Consider the following 14177-nt stretch of genomic DNA (forward strand, 5'->3'; position numbering starts at 1 on the left):
CATGCTCCAGCAGACTCAGTTAATTACAGTACATTGCAGCAGTCTCACTGCACTTGTATAGGCATCCATTATGTCCCTCTGCCACAATTAATCCTATAGAAGATTGCATGGTACATATGAGGGTATGCATCAAAGATACAGTGTCAAAGCCTGTATGAAATGTGCATGTAAGATCATCAGCAATGAAATAGGATGAAATCTTTTGACTTAAGATATTAGAAAGGAGTTATCTTAAATATATATAAACAATCATTCTCTACATCTGTGCTGTGCTAAAATACACTTGACAACGAGGGGGAAAGGGCATGGACTTCTTCCCTGATCCTTAGTCCTTAAAGCAGGAGCCTACTCAAAATTTCACCACTCTTATTAAGCCTCCAGAGTATGAAGTGGAACTCTGCAGCTACTTCATCTGTCTTTCTCATGACACACCAAGGGGTAAGGGAACTGCTGTGGTTATGCCACCTCCACTCAGTTTACGCAGGGAATATTTTCCAAAGGGAATCTCTGGCTGGTTTAAATCTACTTAGCACTGCTTAGTAGACCAGAGAATCTAGCTCATATTTCTTTGGGAATCTATAAACATTTTACATTTCAAATTTCTTCTCTGATACAGTCTTTCCACTGAAATAATGCTGCTAACATTTTATTTCCAATATGCCACTTAGATTTTAATTACAAATACATACTTGTTTTCCTTTTAACCTCTGTATTATTTTTACATCTTTTCCTTCCATTTTATAAACAATAACTTGGCCTGTGTGATTATATCGAGGTTGTCCAGCAATGTATAGAACTTCTCCAGGTGTTGTTGCAGAATTTACTGTATATCCTGGGAAAAATAAAATAATTCAAAATGTTTCATTAAGTGATGAGATTCAAAATTTTTTTAAAGCTCAATCCCACAGACACACTTCTAACCCCAGTTCTGATAAGAAGTGCTAGTAGATGCATATGAAGGGCCTGAGCATGTTCTGGTGTACAGTGACTGCTGAGCCACGATCACTGTGGTCTGATCTAACAAGACTGGTTGGATCCTTCTTTGACAGGCTAACTGGCCTTGAGGATAAAGAGGAAGCTGCAGTTGTCCTTTACTAAGGCTCTTGACACTGTCCTGCATAACAGTCAAGTAAACACTTTAAGAAATTATTACGTAGTTGACAATTTCATGCCACAGGTGGCCATAGTGTCCCTGGAGGTCCCTCAGCCCTTATACCAGGGGCAGGCAAAATATGGCCAGCCCTTCTGCCTATGAGAGTGGAAGTGAAGTGCCCATGTGCACAGCCCCAAACATACCCTATTGCCTTGCTCCCACCCTCGTCAGTGGAAGGGCCCAGTCCTTTTGCATGGGGCTATTGCTGCAGTCCCCGGGACCTACTCCACTTCCCAGGTCTCCTGCTGGCTCTGGGCAGCAGGTAGGGATGCAGTTGGGCAGGAGCCCTGAGTGTGGGGCTCTGGTAGGGGCTGGTGGCAGTGCAAAGCCTGCACCCAGAGGTGCAGTAGCAGCACAGAGCTTGGGTGGGGTGTGAGGGAGGGTGGGTGTGAGTATGTGGGGACCCCCCCACTACACTCCACCCAAGGTGTGCAGCCCTAGCAGGCAGTGGCAGCAGCAGCGGCAGCGGCAGCAGCAGCAGCAGCAGCAGCAGCAGCAGATGGGTTGCTCAGGATGCTGGTGCCCGTCAGGATGAAGCTCTGGCCAGCGCTGCACATTGCAACAAGGGGCACAGCCTCTGCCAGGCAGTCTGTATCACTGGCATTCCCCGCCACTCATGAGCAGCCCCTGCACTTGCCAGGCATGGAAGGGAAGCACCAGGCACTGGAGCCGGCTGCCCTCCCCACCAGAGCTGTGCAGCCTGGAGAGAAGCATCAGGCACTGGAGCCAGCTGCCTTCCCCGCCTCCCAGAAGAAGGTGCCTGGGGCTTTCCTCCCCTGCTGCACAGCCACAGTGGAAAAGGCAGCCCCAGCTGGAGCCGCACCCTGTTGGGCACCTGCTGCTACACCATGGGGGAAGTGCCCTCACCCCCCCCACCATCCCTCACACCCCACAAACCCCACACATACACACCCTACCCCCACAACTCCCCACATATATACAACCCCCCAACATATCCTATATACATGCAGCTGCACCCCCTCATGGACCCTCCCCCACGCCCCACCATACACACCCACCCACCAGACATACACACACACATACACACACACCACCACCAGATACACACACCCACACCCTACCACACACAGCCCCACACCCACACCCCACCATACACCCCCCACACTATACAAGGCTAAGAATTTATTTGCAGTTATTATGAAATCACCTCTATATACACTACACAAACACAAAGCATGACAAAATATTTTTGTAATAAAATTAAAATATGCTATAGTAGTTCTTTGACTTTTAGTGTATGATTTGGTTTTCTTCTGGTTCTAAGATGGCAACTGCCCCTCCTAAAAGGAGTATTTCTGGGGGCAAAGGGAAGGGCGTCTGGTAGCAAAGGTCAGGGGTTAGGGGAAGGGACCTCTGGTCCCAAGATGGTGACAAGAAGGCAGGGCAACTGTCAAGGGGCAAGACTAGGCATGTGACCCTCGACAGCTCACCAAAACTCATGAAGTGGCCCTCCACCTGAAATAATTGCCTGCCCCATCCTATCCATTTCACTCTCTTTTGGGCAGTCACCCCTTCTCTCAGCCATCAAACTCTGATGTATTTAGTTTCTAGATAAAGGGAGGCTGCCCCAGGGCTTTCCAAACTTGACCTTACTCTCATGACAACAGGTATCTGTGGTCATTGTCTTAAGGGCCAATTATGTGGCTCTGACCTCCTCTTTACACCATACCCATGCCTCACAGGTGATACTTCTTCCTGCTGTTATGTGCTGCTCTTGGGCTATGGGCTCCCAGCCCCAGTCCTTGCCCATCATGGGCTACAGGTTCCTTGGCCTCTGGTTGTGACTCCTGCTCCTAGGTCAAGTGAGACTCCTGGGCCCCTCTGGCTCTGTCAGTCTCCAGATGTGGCCTTGCTTGGCCTCTGGCCCCTCTCTGGGCCCTGGCCCCACTCCTGGACCAGTGAGACCTTTGGCTTCCCTGGCCTTGCGACACTCATCCCTCCTGGCCTCCAGACCTCTGGGCCTGCTGATGCTTGACCCCCTCAGGGCCCTGGGCCTCCATTAGTCCCACACTCTTTGCTTGCTGTCTCCTCTGTCCCCACACTCTGCCCTTCTCTGGCCCCACTCTCTGTCCTTTCTCAGGCTCCAGCTTTGCTCCCAGGCATGGCTCACACTTGCTTTTCTCTAGGCACTTCTACCTTTGCCTGTGTCAGGCTTCAAGCTCCAGGTCCCCTTTACTCAGTCCCTCCTGGGTTCAGGGTCTCTCCCTCTGGGCCCCAGGCCCTCTATTCCTCTGGTTTCTCTTTCTCTCTCTCTCTGGGCAAGCTTAGATCTCCTTACCTCCCCTTAGTCCCTTCCATAATTATTCATCACTAGCCCTCTCAGGCCATGGCCTCAGCTCCCTTTGACTGGGCCCCTCTTTCCAGGCACTTTGCCTAACTTGGCCACACCTGAGTGGTTGGTATCTCCACCTGGCCACTTCACCTCCTCTAACTACTTCTAAACATAGCATCTTCATCTGTGTTCCCCACCTGGACATTTTGCACACTGCTTCAGCACCAGGGCAAGGGGCCAACCACAGACTGTGCCCTGAAGCAACTGGAGACTGGGTCCTCCACAGAGATGCTGTGGCTACCAGAGCATCTCTGTGGTTGACCCCTCACTCTGCTTTTTTTAACTTAGTTTTTTTTAGACCCCTGGATATCCAGGGGTCTAATTTTCTCCCCGCGCTGAACATTTTTTCGTTCCTGCACATGCCTCTTGCCCCCTCTTGAAGGGGCTTGAGATGGGACAAGAGGCATGTGTGCATTCATTTGGACGTGCCCATTGAGTGCCCAGGGGGCAGTGGGATGTGCCATGTGCCATGGGCCAGGCAGGACTGAGGGACCTGCCTCAGGCCAGACAAAGTCCCTCCACAGGCTGGATCTGGCCCACAGGCCACATTTTGTCCACCTCTGGTCTAGGAAATGACCTATGGGGAAAGGTGGCAGAAACTGGGTTTGCGTAGATTTAAAAGGGGAAGACTGAGAGGAGATATATAACAACAAACAGTCTTTCAGTATGTAAAATGTGGTTAAATCATCTGTCTCTTTGTCCAATGGTGTATGGATAAGAAAAAATGAACTTACTTTGCAGCAAAGATGAATTAGATTGAATTTTTAGAAAAAGAAATTTAACTTTTTTTTAGCAAAACTCTAGAACAAGCCACCCTAGAAGTACTGTGAAACAGGTGTTTATCTAATCTTTTCTTAGTAACCAACACAGAAGGAGTTGCTTCTTCTGTGCTGGTTACTAAGAAAAGATTAGATAAACACCTGGTGGGAATGGTCTAAGTACACTTGAACATCTTTAAATATAGGAGCTGGACTAAAGACTTTTTAGCTTTACACACCTATGACGTATATTTCAATTATTATTTCTAAAATGCTAAAATATTGGAGTGTAGACATTTCCCTAGAATCTATAGTCTCTAAAGTGGCTGAAAGTCAGGGCAAGATCATCTGAGAGAACACACAACATTCGTAAGAAAATATCTTGAGCTGGATCATTTCTCTTACCTAAATAAGCTGCAAGAGGTTCATTTTTTTCAGACTTGTCACGAAAGGTATTATTTCTTGGCATAAAAACTGCATTGTCTTTTTGCATGACCACTGTCCCATTCCAGTCGTATGCTCCAACTGCTCCAAGCATGATCCAGTCCTTACTCAGAGAAAAGAGTGTTACTTATTCAATATTTTTAAATCTTCTTTTATCATTACCTTGTATTTGATTCATGTTTCACATATACTTTCAATATTTAGTCACAACATTAGCATAGTCCTCACAATCATAACACATGATTTAAAAAAACAACAAAACAACAAACTTTGGACCAGTGAAGGGAAGCAGCACAGGGGAAACTGATTTGTATAGCTTCACTCCATTGGAGGATGAAGAACAGATAGGATGGCATCAAAGGAAAAGAGGGAAAGACCAGTTAGGAGATGCACCAATTTAAAGCTATTCTTGGTAGTCTCATTGGACAATGAATTTTGGACAGTTCTCCTTCAATGGAACCCCTAATGGTCTGATGTTCTCTTGTGCCAGCAGGAGTGAGTCTCACCCTGCAGATGGATGGTCTAAGAACACCTGAAGATCCTTAAGTGCAGGAGCTGGGCTACAGAGCTTCTAACCTTATATACCTGTGACACATATTTCAATTATTTCCAAAATGCTAAAATATTGAAGTGTAGACATATTGGGAAATATTGGGAATGGGGCAAATGCAGCCCATCATCAATTTGTTCAGGTACCAACAATCTTAAATTTGTTTGTGAAACTATGGTTATGCTCATGATTGCTTGGCCCATTGAATACTTCAAGTTAATGTACTGCTAAACATATCTGAAGCTTTCCTTTGGCTTCTGCTCTGGATAATGTCACTTCGTAAGGGCTAACACACTTGGGGTACAGACAGATGTAATAACTATAGTGATATCAAAGGATATAAATATAAGCTTATTTGCTGCAACTGTTGTATCTGTATGATTCTATAGTGATACAAGTGTAGCAAAACTACTCCAACCTTTTTTCATTCAGGGTCAAAGTTAGGGCGACTAAGCTAATTTATATCTCTACAGGCTCCTGCAGATGTAACAGATTATAACAACCGACACCTTCCCAAGTAACAGCTCTCACTCTCCTTGTAAAGCAGCTTCACCGTACATTTGTTCATGCCATTTCTGAAGCATAAATAGTCTACTATGGACCTCAATGTAAAAATGGAGAGAGAGTATTTCTGAAACAAAGTATTTATGAAATAAGGTTTCCTGTTCCAGTTTTTACCAGTGATATACTTTAGCTGTAGTCAAAAGAATGTGGAAGATCTTTTTATTTGGGTCAGTTTGTCTTTGACAATTTTGGACTTTCTAAGTGTATTTACTCTCCCTTTTTGTTTTTGTTTTTCCTTTGCTGTATTTTGTCTTTCTTAGAGTCTGGTTCATTGGATCCCACTTTTAATTGCCAGTTAAATTTTGTTCATTGTCCAGATGACCGTATTTGGCATTTTACTTTTTTCAGAGTAAATAAATACATACAGATTCATAAATAAATAACTACTTTAAAAATATACTTCTTAACAATCAATTTACCTGAGAATAATGAGCACTGAAACCAGCTTGTGACATTTCCATTTCAAATGAGGATGCCTGTTGGTCTGTTGTAGCTACAATAAAATAAAATAAAATACAAATTTTAAACATATATGGATTTCTATTACTATTAATATTTGTTTATATAGGAATGAGATGGCATGAAATTATATAGTAAACTAGAGTTTTCTCTAAACTTAGTTTGCAATACATAATTACTAGTGTTCATGACTCAAGGAATGTGTACTATGATTACAAAATAGAAGCGTTTTCTGTTCCAGTCCTTGTTTCCAGTCTTATAACCTGTTCTAAAAATATTTTTTCACTGAAACAGACCAAGCCGTCCCTCAGTGCCACAGTAAATATGTTTGGAACGTTTGATAAATGAGTTCAAACATTCTTCAGTTGAGCCAAGAACAACAAAACCACCATTTGTGTGACCTTTTATTTGTACGCAAATAACTGAAAAATGGTAGACAGATGGCCATTTTTTTTATGAGACATACTTGATATTTGGAGTGCTTGAACTTTCCACATCAAAACCTCACACCAGGAAAAACTCTTTTGTATTTTTTTCCCAAGCATCTATTCAGTGAGCCTTGGGGAAGATTCAAGGTGCAATGGCTGCAGGGAAAGGGTAGACTCCTTCATACCTTTCCAAAAAAACACTGCAATGTTCCACATTTTTTGTTAGGTTGCTCTGAATAAGGCAGGAATCTGGTAACCTGGTATTATACCCCATCTTTTCAGAAGGCAGCTACCCAGCATCTTATTATATCTTCAAGGGGCTAACTGGCTTTCTGGCTCTTATCACTTCGAACATGAGGTAGCGGGTAAAGTCATCTTCCTCACTCTTAATACAGGAAATATTTTCACGGGAGGAAAAACCTGCTTGTTCCCTCATTCATCAGTGACAGGACTCAGAAACCTCTCTGCTTTCCAATGCTAGATGCAGCCTTTATCTCATTCTGTGTCTTGATACAACCTGAAAAGCACCCTGGCAGAAGAGCAGGGAAGGTTATAATATCTGCTGTGAGGTTTGCTTGACAAAAAAAGCATAGTATGAGAACTAGACAATTGTCAAAGCATGTGACACATCCATGTGTAACTTAGCATGGCCACATGTATTCTAGATGCTAAAGTTACCAGAGGAACCTGAATCTGTGAACAGCAGGACATATCACAGGGACTTTTCACTTCAGCAAGAAGGAGTAATTTTCTTGTAAATTGTCAATCTCTGGGATCGTCCACTAAGGGGAGACATGATCACAAGCACCAGTGGAATATGTTACATGTGCAGACAGAAACCAGTAGATTTTAAGGGCTCTAACAACAGCTTTGCCAAGCATGAAGAAAGTGTTTTATTAAGCTCAACAGCAGGGGTGGGCAAAATACGGCCTGTAGGCCACATCCAGCCCATGAGGCCATTCTATCCAGCCCACAGGGCCCCTAAAAAAATGTAGAAAATTAATATTTCTCTGCCCTTGGTTACAGGGACAAAGGGCAGTAGGACCCAGGGGAAGCCCGGTGGGCTCCCACAACAGCAGGGCCTGCCCAGCCCCACTCCACAGCCGGAAGTCCGAGCTGGGGCTTCTGGCCTGGAAACATGTGCTTGGCCTGGCGCGGGAGGTTCAGGTAAGGGGAGGGGGACCCCAGGCACAGAAGGAGTGCAGGGGGGGAGGCGGCCCTTCTTCGCCCCCTGCCTGGTGCCCCGCACTTCAGCTGCTCGCAGCCCTCCTGGGGCTGCCTGTGCCTGATCCAGACAGTCCCATGTGGGCTGCAAGCACCTGCAGTGTGGGGTGGGGGAAGGGCCGCTTCGCGCCCCCCCCCCCCGTTCTCAGCTTTTCCCTGGGCTCTTTCCCTGCATGGAGAAAAGCAGCCGCTCCTCTGCCCCATGGCTGGTGCTCCGCACTGCAGGCACTTGCAGCCCATGTAGGGCTGTCTGGAGCAGGCACAGGCAGCCCCAGGCAGGCTGTGAGAGTCTGCAGCGCGGGGCCTCGGACATGGGGTGGGCAAGGGGATGCTTTTTCCCTTCCCCCATGCTCAGCACCAGCTTATAAGCCAGCCCCACTGCCAGGCTGGCAGTGGGGTGGGTTACAAGCTGGTGCTGAGCGTGGGGAGAAGTGGCCCCTCTCCTGCCCCATGGCCAGCACCCTGAATGAGGCTGCCTGAGCCTGCTCTGGACAGCCCCACACAGGCTGTGAGAGCTGCTTTTCCCCACGCTCAGCACCAGCTTCTTCCCTGCTGGCGAGCAGGGGGTCGGGACTGTGCGCTGCCACCCGCCTGTACCGCGGGGTTGGGGGGGCACTGGGTGTGAGTGGGTGGGGAGCCAGCAGTGTCCTGGGGCCAGTGATGGTGGGGCCCAGAGCAGGGTGGCAGGAGCATGGGGTCCCAACTGGCAGGGGCTTTATGGAGCTGGTCCAGCTCCCCCCTCTCCCTGCTGGTGCATCCTAGCCCAGCTCCCCAGACCTCTGCCGGCCTGCGCCCCACTCTGGGCCCCAGCCATGCTGGCCCTGGGACATTGGTCCCAAGACATTGGGTCGTTGGTCCCAAGATGGTGACCAGGGGCTGGGGTACCTGTCAAGGTGTAGGGCACCTGTCAAGGGGCGGGGCTACACATGTGGCCCTTGACAGCCTGTCAAAACTGGGTAAGCGGCCCCCTGCCCAAAATAATTGCTCACCCCTGCTCTACAGCAACGTATTTGCTAATACTTGATATCTCCAGTGTACAATTTTAAACACTCAGCATTGGTCATTCCACCATGAGTAGGTCCTAATTGTTGGATAGAAGATGATATAATAGCTATTTTGAGTATCTTAAATTGTAAGCATTGCTTGTTACTAATTGCCATGCTAATACTCTATGTCTTTTTTTTAATTGCCAAAGGTTCTAAGTAAGTGTCCTTAACCAAAAAACAAAACAATCCCCCACCCCAACAAGCAAAAAACAAAAAAACCCTTTGTGCAAAACCTTCTTGCCAGTATAGAGAGTGGATAAAATATAAAACTGCTGTTAGAAGTACAGTCCAGGCCATGACTGGAGTCATATGAAAAAGATTATGAGTAAAAATGTGTTTACTCCCATAGTATTGAATGGCACAGTCTTTCTTGGATTGAGTTTTGTTGCTTTTTAAAATTTTGTCTCCTCTCTTTCTTTTCTTTTTTTAAAAACAAATAACAATAATTCAAGGAAATAAAATGTAAGATTACTACAATAGGACACAATAGGAAAGGATATGCCAAATGGGCGTAACATGGCTGAGTTAACTTTGGTGTCATAGCATGTCTCTAATAAGAAACTCATCTTCTGAAACCCTTTAATGAGTTTAAATTCTGAGTCTCAATAGCATAAGGAAAAAATATAGAAGGGAAAAGTACAAGGGAAAGAGAAGATAGTAAAAGAGAGGGTTGATTGGATCAGTTAAGAGAAATGGAATAATTAAAGCCCAGAGGGACAAGGGAGTAAGCAAGTAGTTCAGGTGATAGGATAAGAATCCTTAGTCTCCATTGAGAGCATGATTAACAATCCAGCTTGTGGATGATTTCTTATTTTATTATTTATGTTCAGGTCTGTTTTTGAAGGATTTTTTGTTTTTTTGTTTGGGGAGGGAGGGGGTTTAAGGACACTTATTCCTAAATCAGTGATGGAAAGTTCAGGGAGGCTACAGTGTTCTGCCATAGGCTTTTGTATATTTCTGGAACTCATGCAAAGGGAATATTTCTTTCTTTCAGGTCATTTAGTTCAGTTTAATAGCTATGTTACTCAATTTTGGGAAACCATTTAGGGGTTGAAAAAGCAGGAAAGATCACTTTTCTATTCTAGCCCATAAATAAAATCTAAGTTTGGGAGGCTAAACTCTAAAATTTTGGTAAGCAGAAACATACAGTTAAATTTATAATCTACATATAAATGCCTCATTTGTTTAATAAACCAGTTATATTTTTTAGCAAATATACAGCTTTTCCTTTTGAATCCGGCATATTTATTTTAACTAAGGCATTTTATTTAACTAATAAACAATTAAAATGTTTTTTTTTTTAGTATTCTTAATTGCAATATGAATCATGATCTTTAATGAGATGATACGTTGATGATCAGTACAGCATTCACCACCACACATTTCTTTGGTTACAAGGACATCACGCCTGTCCCTCCTTCGGATGATGACATAGTCAATACGATGCCAGTGCTTGGAGTAAGGGTGCATCCATGATGTCTTCTTCTGGTTGGGGAGACGGAACACAGTGTTAGGTATCAGAAGCTCGTGTTCAGCACATAGTCTGAGCAGAAGAGCTTTGCTGTTGCAGCTTCCGATCCCGTGCTTCTTGATGATGCCATTCCATGCTTGGTAGTCAGAGCCAATCCTGGTGTTGAAGCTGCCAAGGAGGATGAGGCAGTCAGACTTCTCTTCACATGTGTCAATCTAACTAAAGCCTTTGACACGGTGAACTGTGAAGGCCTCTGGGAAATCATAAAGAAGTACAGATGCCCCCAAAAATTGATCAATATGGTTTGATAGTTCCACAATGGCATGATGGCATGTGCCTTTGCGAATGGTGAATGCTCTGACCCCTTTCCAGTCACAAATGGCGTCATGCTGGGCTGTGTGCTCAAACCTACCCTCTTCAGCACAGTATTCTCTGCTATGCTGTCAGATGCCTTCCAAGATGATGATGACCTTGGTGTGGGGATCACGTACCATTTTCATTGAGACATAGTATCTGTTCTTATCAGTTTAATTGCTGATACGTCCTCGATATGAGGACTGACGCATTAAACGCATTTTTGGTGCTGGGAGCAGGCCTTGGAGCTTGCTCCAGCCCCTCCACGCATTGGCCCCATATTGTAGTGCCTCAGGGCCCGAAAAAAAAAAAATGTTCAACCTGCGCAGTCTCCGAGCAAGCGGTAAAGTCCAGACAGCCACACTTTGCAACTTCCTCTTCGCTAATGACTGTGCATTTTGTGCAGGCTCACAGGCTGACACGCAACAATCCATGGACCTACTCTCGTCAGCCTGTGACAACTTTGGACTCACTATTAACATGAAGAAGACTGAAGTGATGTTTCAACCTGTATCTGGAACAACACCCCAGGAACCACACATCTCAGTTACAGGCCAACAATTGTTGATGGTCAACAAGTTTGCCTATCTAGGCAGCACATTCTCCCATGCTATCCACATTGATGACAAAGTCAACGCAAGATTAGCAAAAGCTAGCATGGGCTTTGACAGACTGTAAGTCAGTCTGGGACTGCAGAGGCATCAGAATGTTGACAAAACTGAAGGTTTACAAAGCCATCATCCTTCTGACCCTCCTTTAGGCCTACGTAACTGGGACCACTTACCAGCATCATGCCAGGAAACTAAATCACTTCCACTTGTGCTACCTGTGAAAGATACTAAAGATCAAATGGCAGGACAAGATTCTGGACACCGAGGTAAGACAGCTAAGATGGGCCAGCCACCTCTCAAGAATGCCTGACACTTGCCTGCCAAAGAAAGTCTTCTATGGCAAACTGTCAAATGGAGTATGCTTTCACAGTGCACCAAAGAAGCGGTACAAGGATGCCCTAAAGAGTTTTAGCATCGACCCAGAGTCGTGGGACCAAATTGCTTGCAACTGTCCATCCTGGAGGTCCCAAATCCACAGAAGCAATGAAGAAATGTGCGGCCAGGAAAACATTCTTTCTCCTTTTCCCCTTCCCTTTTTCTTTCCCACTTTTTTTCTCTCTTCTTCCCTCCCCTCCCACTGCTGGATGCGGTTGTCTTCGCCCGCAAAGGACGAAAATATAATTGCAATGTCCATCTGTAGTTTATATGGAACAATCATAACTAAAAATAAATTAATCCATTTAGGAAACAAAAGTTGCCATTCACTATTTTCAAAAAATAAAATGTAAAAAAATAAAGCTGAAATAAATGTATGATGACCTAGGTAGTTGGCCAAATGCATACAGAGTCAGTAGTGTAATTTGTGGTGGGCAAGAGGGACACCAGCCACAGGCCCCAACTTTGTGGAGTGCTGGACAGAAGCTCCACCAGAAAGCCCACTCCCCAGAAGCAGAAGCAGAAGCAGAAGCAGAAGCAGAAGCAGAAGCAGCAGCTCCATATCTTTGCTGTTGTCCCAGCAGCCGGGTGCATGCACATCATTCTACTCCTGTAGCAGCAACAGCTGGAGTGAGAAGAACACACCATGGCATCAGCTGGAGACTTCTTTGAGTCCCCAAAGCAGGAAGATTCCTGGGCCCTCACTTCTACTCCTTGGTTTTCCCTCCCCTCTGGTACTCAGTAGCATACCTCCCTGCCATGCTCATTATGCCTCTGTATGTGGTGTAATTTCTTAGAGCTATTTTCAGGCGCAGGGCCATGAGGCATAGACCCTGGATCACTTTGAAAGGGCTACAAGACCTATTCAGCAAGGGCTAAATCAAGACACATGTGATACCTCCCCTGAATTGGAATCAATTGTAAAATGAAGAAAGAACCAAAATAAAATCACAGACACGCACTAGTATTCAAATATGCAAGACACTGAATGTGCCCATGTATGTGTTTCAGCACAATTGCTGTGATAATTGTCCTTTGATAAAATGCTCATAGACCCCCAACCAACAGTGTGCCCAGGGCCTCCAGAATCATTGAGCTAAGCCTATCCTCTGGGGTAGCAAAAAGAAGTACCACATTTGGTGTGAAGACTATATTAATCACAAGACTTTATGCCTGAATGCTTATCAACAAATAAGGATAAACCTTTCTTCATCCTACAACTAAAAAGACTCTAAAGAGATCCAGGAATAAAATAAGTAATTTAAATTGAAGTCTCCTGCTTGCTGATTTTAATCACCATTTAAATCCTTTGAATTAAGCAACCCACCTTATACTTTACTTATCCCATCTATCAAACAGTGAGTCATCCCCATGTTCTGTCACCTTCAGATCCCATAGTAATTTCTGCACCTAATTATTTCAGAGCACATCTCTGAGGTATTAGGCTGCTGGTTACCCTATTGTCAATATATTGTAGTTCAAACCTACGGTTCAACCCTACATCCTGACCTACAAAAGCATTAACCAAAGCAATCTGAGAACTGGTTAAAAGTTTATTGTTACTGATTTCCCCCTGTGTTTAAATTAATAACCTATTTTGGCACAAACAACATTTTTTGCTAGAAAGTGTATTCTTTATTATTATAAGAGGGTTATTTTTTTCATCTAAATCTTTCCCTTTAGAAGGCTAAGAATTTACTCCCTTCAAATAAATGAAGTTTACAGGTAAGGAAATTAAGTCTTCCAAAGCCAAGAAAGAAAAATAAGATTTGAAAGAAACTGCAGTATTTAAAAACAATCCAGTTAAAAAATACTGTTACTTTACCAGTTGAAATGCTAACAAGGCCCCTAAAAATACCTAAAAGTAAACTTTAATTTGTAACATCTTTATAAATATTTTCTCATATTTATATTATTTCATAGTATCATAGTGCTTAGGGTCAGAAGGGACCTGAACAAAGCATCAGGTCTGACCCCCTGTCCTGGGCAGGAACAGGTGTTGGGGTCATATCCAAATATCTGTCCAACCTCCTCTTGAAGACCCCCAAGGTAGGAGAGAGTACCACCTCACTTGAGAGTCCATTCAGCCCTAACTGTAAAGTAATATCTCCTGATGTCTAGCCTGAACCTTCTCTCTAACAATTTATGGCCATTATTCCTAGTAACTCCGGGTGGTGCCCGTGGGAACACAGACTCCCCCAATTGCCGCTGGTCCCCCCGGTGAGTTTGTAAATGGCCACCAAATCTCCTCTCAGCCTTCTTTTGTGGAGGCTGAATAGGTTCAGACCCTTTAACCTCTCTTCATAGGGGCTGCCCTGCTGCCCCTTGACTATGCGAGTGACCCTCTTCTGGACCCTCTCAATGCTAGCCACATCCCTCTTGAAGTG

The 14177-nt window shown here is 44.8% G+C and overlaps 1 protein-coding gene across 2 annotated transcripts in view; it reads right to left on the reverse strand.

Annotated features, from left to right (window-relative positions):
- The window catches only part of ITGA1 (integrin subunit alpha 1), a 169385-nt gene that overhangs the window by 41108 nt on the left and 114100 nt on the right, over nucleotides 1-14177 (reverse strand). For both annotated transcript variants that reach the window (XM_019517885.1, XM_019517884.1), the window contains exons 10-12: nucleotides 6242-6315; nucleotides 4670-4811; nucleotides 690-832 (exon numbers count right to left, since the gene is read on the reverse strand). In XM_019517885.1, the coding sequence (XP_019373430.1) occupies nucleotides 690-832; nucleotides 4670-4811; nucleotides 6242-6315 (359 nt within the window). The remainder of the gene's footprint in view (nucleotides 1-689; nucleotides 833-4669; nucleotides 4812-6241; nucleotides 6316-14177) is intronic.

Source organism: Gavialis gangeticus, unplaced genomic scaffold, assembly GCF_001723915.1.
Source record: "Gavialis gangeticus isolate Ggan-Ray unplaced genomic scaffold, GavGan_comp1, whole genome shotgun sequence".
Classification (NCBI taxonomy): domain Eukaryota; kingdom Metazoa; phylum Chordata; order Crocodylia; family Gavialidae; genus Gavialis; species Gavialis gangeticus.